This window comes from Bos javanicus, chromosome 10, assembly GCF_032452875.1.
Source record: "Bos javanicus breed banteng chromosome 10, ARS-OSU_banteng_1.0, whole genome shotgun sequence".
Lineage (NCBI taxonomy): Eukaryota > Metazoa > Chordata > Mammalia > Artiodactyla > Bovidae > Bos > Bos javanicus.
Window position 1 is genome coordinate 77657933 of NC_083877.1, and position 6904 is coordinate 77664836.

Sequence of the window (6904 nt, forward strand, 5' to 3'; positions counted from 1 at the left end):
GGCTTGAATGAGAAGAATGACAGTGCATTTGGACAAGTTAAGTCTGAGGCAGAGATGCAGAGTAGGCAGTTACATATGATAGCGTGGAGTTCAGAACTCAGGACTGGGATGGAGATCTGTAGATGGTATTTAAAGCCAAAAGGCATGATGAGATCATCAAGGAAATGAAGTCAGAGAGAAAAGAAAAGAAGTTGGAGCCCCAGGGCCTACTAACCCTGAAAAGGTGGGGAGAAGAGGATGAATCAGAAAAGACTGAGGAAGAAACGCAAGAGCATGGGGTCCTGGAAGCCACGTGAAGAAAGCATAGCAAGGAGAGAGGGTTCACTCACGTCAAATGATGCTCATAGGTCAAGTAAAATAAGGACTGTGGTTTTCTTCAGATTCAGCCATTTGGAGGTCATCTGTGATCTTAACAAGATGAATTTTATGGGATGAGTTTAGGAGAGACAGGAGGAAAGAACTGAGGATAGCTAGTAGCTACATCTCTCCAGGGAATTTTGTTGCAGAGAAATGGGATGGTTGCTGGTCAGGGAAAGAAGAGTACAGAAAAAGGTGAAGTGCTGTTTGTGCTGTTTAGGACTTTTAAATTTTTATATGGGAGCCATAACTGCATGCTTACACACTCAGGGGAATGACTCAGTAGAGAGGGAACATTGATGACGCAGAAGAGAAAAAGATAGATTATTAGAAGAGTGTCCTTGGAAAGAAAAAAGGAGATGGATGTTCATCTGAACTAATGTACACAGAGGCAGAGTATATACGAGATGCTGGTCCAGGTAGATGTGGTGGTGGGGATCTGTAGAAATTCTCTTCTGATGACATCACTTTCTCAGAAAATTGCAAATGAGGTCGTCTGTCAAGAGCAAGGATAGAGAAGGGGTTGTGGGGAGTTTGAGAGTCATTTCGGAGGATGAAAGAGTGTATGGGGGTAGAAGTGGTCTCCTTTTTAGCGAGCATGTGCTGTATGGATCTCTGTTAATGAATTTGGTGTCTGGAGAAGACTAATATTACCAAATACTGCAGCCATATCTCTGTTGAGGATGATGGAACATGAGGCTTTAGGGAAGGCAGAGTTTGAGAAGCTTAGACTTGGTAGGCCAAGTTATACAAGTCCTTTTTGCATAAAACTTTCAAGTCTGGTGGGAGATTTGGTGAAGGAGAGCTTGAGGCTAGAATGGCATCTGGAGCAAAGGTCTACTCTGATCTTAGAAGCTGGGGGAAAAGGAGCAGTCATAAAAAGAAATGAGGCCAAGGACCCGCCCGTGGTCAAAGACAGTCAGCACATGCTGTGGCCTTTTTTGGATAGATGACCTAGACCACAGGCCAGGATAGCTGCTTAGCCTCAAATGCTCTCTGACCCACTACTGGGGGCTTCCTTCTAAATCACCTGACAGAAATGACCATGAACTGAAAGGTCCAAGCCAACATCTGGGAGCTCAAAAGGGCTATGACCACTTAGGGGCTGGGACAAATATTCAGAGCCATAGTCTCCCCAGTGAGGGGAAGCAAGAGCAGTGGGCAATGCAGTGGAACAGAGACGATGGCAGTGAGTCATGTGACTCATCTAGGGTGAGGCTGCCCACCCCCCAACAAGCTGGGTCACTAGCCTTCTGACAAGGAGGCAATCAGCGCAGGTCCCAGACTTTCATCCTGTAACTTGTTCTTTAGAGAAGAGACTTCTGCCAAGTGGCCTAGCCTCGAGCAAGTTGGCCAACTTTATTCAGGGTTTTGGCTAGCCCTTCCCAGCACTGAGAGGAAATGGGAGAGACTGAAGAATGTGGATTAAGCACCTCCAGCTGCTGACATGTTGCTGACGGTGGCAGATAAGATGGGATGAGTGGCATGCGCTGAATGCAAGCTCTAATAGCACTCGACTCGACTGCATTCAGCAAGCTGGAGTTCGGGGTACTTGAAATTATTTATTTAGATCCATCAGCCCTGTTTGGGAAGCCTGATTAGTGTCAGCAGACGCCTGTGAGGAGCCCAGGGAACCACAGAGTAAATGTGTCAGGGCTCACAGTTGCCTAGCTCACGCGCTGCCGCCCCTGCTCCAGGCAGTTCTGGATGCACTTCCTCCTCTTCCTCCTGATTGTGGAAGAGTGAAAGGGGACTGTCATAGTGATCCAGGCAACTCTCGAACAATCCAAAGGCCAGGTTTGTTATTAATTCCTGAACTTCCCAAAGGAGGGAAATACATAATTCTTTATGAACATCTAAAATGGAGGCTGGAGGGACTTACCTGGTGGTCCAGCGTTTAAGATTTTGCCTTCCAGTACAAGGAGTGTGGGTTTGATCCCTGGTTGGGGAGCTAAGATCCTACATGTCTCTCCGCTGAAAAACTAGAACATAAACAACAGAAGCAATATTATAATAAATTCAATAAAGACTTTAAAAATGGTCCACATTGATTTAAAATAAAATGGAGGTCAGAGCAAAGAACAGCAGCACTCTGACACAGCAGAGCCTCGGTGAGTAGGGAAAGCGATCATGATGCTGGGAGTGGGCCACTAGCCCTCAGACCTCGGGCAGGACCCGTTACCTCTCTGATCCGCACGTTCTCATGTGTGAATTAAGAGATCAGATCTAGGATGAGCCCTGGGAGACGCTGGCTGTTTGGTTTTCCAAGGAGCGGCTGCTACTGGTGGCCTTTTTGCAGATATATTGTTGTCACTGAACACTGGCCCTAGAGAAGCTCAGCCATCAATATGTCCAAGTACAAACTGATTATGTTAAGACATGGAGAGGGTGCCTGGAATAAAGAGAACCGCTTTTGTAGCTGGGTGGATCAGAAACTCAGCAGTGATGGACTGCAGGAAGCGAGGAACTGTGGGAAGCAACTCAAAGCACTAAACTTTGAGTTTGATCTCGTGTTCACATCCATCCTGAACCAGTCTATCCACACAGCCTGGCTGATCCTGGAAGAGCTGGGGCAGGAGTGGGTTCCTGTGGAGAGCTCCTGGCGTCTCAACGAGCGTCACTACGGAGCCTTGATCAGTCTCAACAGGGAGCAGATGGCATTGAATCATGGCGAGGAGCAGGTGAGGCTGTGGAGAAGGAGCTACAACGTGACCCCTCCTCCCATCGAGGAGTCCCATCCTTACTACCATGAAATCTACAACGACCGGAAATATAAAGTGTGTGATGTGCCTTTGGATCAGCTGCCACGATCCGAGAGCTTAAAGGATGTTCTGGAGAGACTCCTTCCCTATTGGAATGAGAGGATTGCTCCTGAAGTATTGCGTGGTAAAACCGTTCTGATATCTGCTCATGGAAATAGCTGCCGGGCACTCCTGAAATATCTGGAAGGTATCTCGGATGAAGAAATTATCAACATTACTCTTCCTACTGGGGTCCCCATTCTCCTGGAACTGGACGAGAACCTGCATACTGTTGGGCCTCACCAGTTCCTGGGCGACCAAGAGGCTATCCAAGCAGCCATTAAGAAAGTTGACGATCAAGGAAAAGTGAAACGAGCTGACAAATAAAGTTTTTCCCACGTGCTGGCTAGGAATAGCTGCAGAAGGAATGGCATGCGGTGTGTTATGAGTGCTCATCTCCCACACCCCCCCTTTTTTTTTTCTGTCTTCCCACCTGATTTTTCCAGATCTAGGCTGTGGGGTAGAGTTTGTAGAGGTCTTAACGTTGGCCCAGTTAAAGGCTTTAGGATGCCCATAGCCTTATGTGCTAACCCCTGCCAGCCTCCTTTTAATTAGTCACTAAGTTAATCACCAGTGGGGCTTAATCAATGTCCTAAGTTTCTGAGATGGAAAAGCAACAAGTGAAGCTTAAGTTCAAGGTCGTCCTCATTCAGTAAATCAGTATTGAGTCACTATTGACAGACCTTCACTTCAATAAGACGTTTGTATTTATAGAAAATTTCTGGGATGATAATAAAGGATATTAGATAATAAAAAAAAAAAGAGATCAGATCTAATCAGTGTCTTTTCTTTCCCCTTTCCTTTTCCTTTCTTTTTTTCTCCCTTCCTTCTTTCCTTTTTCCTTTCCTTCATTTCAACATGGAACTGTTTTCTCAAATAAAGAAGATAATTTCAGTGGCCTTACACTTTTCCTTGGTTCTTGTTCCTAGCTTTTTTGGTGAAATTATCATTCACATAGTGATGGATGGATAATCCATGGTATAGTCCAGGGGTCAGTTACCTTTTCCTATAAAGGTTTATATACTTTAGGCTTTGTGGGCCAGTTGGCCAAGTGAAAAAGCGGCAATAGATGGTAGGTAAACCAATAGGTACTGTGCTCCAATAAAGCTTTATGTACAAGGACAGGGGGCAGGCCAGACGTGGCCCACGCGCTACTGCTTGCTCACCCTTGGGATAGCTCCGTCAGCAGTCTCCTCCATTCTAGAGCCCTGATGAGAACTCCAAATCGAGTGAGGAAGACACTGAGAGAAAGGAACTGGATCACTTCAATTCTCTACCCCTAACTCTCAAGGCATTCGCCTCACATCCTAGATTAATAACAGATGTTCACAAATATATATGCTCCAGAGTGAATGTTTTTTATTTAGAAATGAATTGCTCTACATTCATGAAGGGAAGAAAGGGGAAAGACCAAAAACCAAATTGTTGTTGACTCACCTGATGAGCAAATTGGCAAACCACTCACCTCTGTCCTACAGGGCCCATGATGAGTCCAGAGCTGAGTCCTGGAATCTACAGATCCTGCCATCTTCTCCCACCACAACAGAACTCCACACAGTGCCCCTCTGCATTTACATAGGGCTTACGGAATAATATGTCAGGTTGTTAATTACATAATGAGTCTGCCTATGTGAGAGGAGAGATTCTAATGAAATCCTCATGTGTACAGTATTTTATAGAAATAAAAAAATACCTACTGGACTATTTGTTCAATCCTCATTTTCTGAGCATTAATCCTCCCCACTTCTAGGAATCACATCCTGAATGACAGGAGCTCAAGGAGGGCCCACAGCCACCCCTTTCCTGCCTCAGGAGCCCAAGTATTTGCTGCTTTCTGGACCTAAGTGTCTCTTCCTCCATCTCCCTTGTTAATTCCTATTTATCTCCCAGATCTCAGTTTACATAGCATTTCCTAAGAAGTACATTCCTGTGTCCTCCAATATAAACCAGTTCCCTCTATTATCCTCTCAGTATTCTATGCTTCTCCTTCATCATATTTATCATAAGTGTATTACATTTTTATTTGTTGTCTTTTGGTTTAATGTACGTCTTCCCTAGAAGAATTTAGGGTAAGGACAGGGGGACCTTATGTATTTTGTACAAACTCTATCCCCGACATCACATACTGTGCAGGGAGTTGGCACTTAGTTGACATTTGTTGAATGAATGACTATCCTTTGTGCTGCCGGTTAAAGAAAAGGCTGAAATCTTTCCAGTGGGCCCGAGTCCAAGCACACTGTCCACCCTGCAACTTGAACTGAACTCCTGTTATGAACTAAATGTTTGTGCTTCTTTAAAATTCATTTGTTGAAATCCTAACCCCCTCAGGGTGATGGTATAAAGAGGCAGGCCTTTGGGAAGTGATTAGGTCATGAGCAGGGAGCCTTCATGAACAGGATTCAGGCCCTTATGAAGGAAACTCCAGAGATACCCCTTACTCCCTACTGCCTACTGAGGGCACAGTGAGAGGCTGCAATCTGCAACCCGGAGGAGGGCCCTCGCCAGAACACAACAGAACTGACGCCATGATCTCTAACTTCCAGTCTCCAGAATGGTGAGAAATAAACTTTGTTGTTTATAAGTCACCTCATTTGTGGTATTGTGTTACAGCAGCCTGAGCTAAGGCAAGTTTTCAGTAACTGCACAGAGGTCTATTCACAGGATATAAGTGGGCACTTATATAAGTAGTATTTACACAAGTACTTATATAAGTAGTACTCTGGGCACTACACTGGCAAGGAAAAAAGGAAAAAGAGGTGGGAAGGGGGAAGTGGGATGTGGGATGAAAGATCAACAGAGCACAGCATCCGGATTTCTGAAGTCTTAAAAGAAGCTTTAGAACTCCAAGCCAGTGGGGGCTTGTGCTTGTGCCATGCAAGGTTTCTTCTCCCTGAAGGAGAACTATCTATACCTTGACACTTTCCAAACTCGTGGTAACCCTACTGCTGTCTCCACTCCTCAGCACCCCCAAAACATCAAGTTACTTGGTCCACACTTGACTGTGACCAAATAAAATCCCTTCCTTGAGACACCCATTAGAAACCAAGAGAGAGATTCAGCCCCTCCTACACACAAATTGGATGACCATGATCTATGGGTAAGAAAAGCAGAAGAAATCTGTCTTCAGATAAAGAAGGGAAGGCCTAAGGAGAGGTGGATAGACAGCCGTGATGGTTCCAGTCTTTGATTACAGCCCTTTTATGAAGGGTGTGCATGCTCAGTCACTCGATCATGTACAACTCTTTAAGACCCCATGGACTGTAGCCCTGCAGGCTCCTCTGTCCATAGGCTTTTCCAGGCAAGAATACTGGAGTGGGTTGCTGTGACTTCCTCCAGGAGATCTTCCCGACCCAAGGATGGAACCCCACATCTCTTTTGTCTTCTGCATTGGCAGGCAGATTCTTTACCACTCTGCCACCTGGAAAGCCCTTTCATGAAGTCCAGCTGCAAATCCACCTTCAGGTGGTTTGAAAAATCTACGTTTTTGATTAGGCAAGTTACCTCCTGAAAAATGAACTCTAGGTAAATATAATGATTTCACATAGTCCGTCCTGTTGGACCCTCATGACAGCACAGCAGGGGAAGTACTGTTACTTCCACTTTACAGGTGCTTTTTGACTACAAGAAATTATGCTTCATTACATTCTTGTGAGTTCTAGTCTTAATTCTATCATGACTGCATTGTTTGAAGCGAATGGATTTCTTTCATCCTTTCTTTCTTAAGAACAAATCTTAGACTGGTGGAA

At 45.1% G+C, this 6904-nt stretch overlaps 1 protein-coding gene across 1 annotated transcript; it reads left to right on the forward strand.

Moving 5' to 3' along the window:
• The first annotated feature begins 2606 nt into the window (after positions 1-2606).
• On the forward strand, positions 2607-3531 carry LOC133254845 (bisphosphoglycerate mutase-like). The gene has a single exon (XM_061429167.1). It carries the CDS (start codon positions 2706-2708, stop codon positions 3483-3485), a length of 780 nt encoding a protein of 259 aa, XP_061285151.1. The 5' UTR covers positions 2607-2705; the 3' UTR covers positions 3486-3531.
• Positions 3532-6904: the final 3373 nt, after the last annotated feature.

Coding starts and splice junctions, on each gene's coding strand:
- LOC133254845 (XM_061429167.1), top strand. CDS start 2,706: ATGTCCAAGTACAAACTGATTATGTTAAGACATGGAGAGGGTGCCTGG.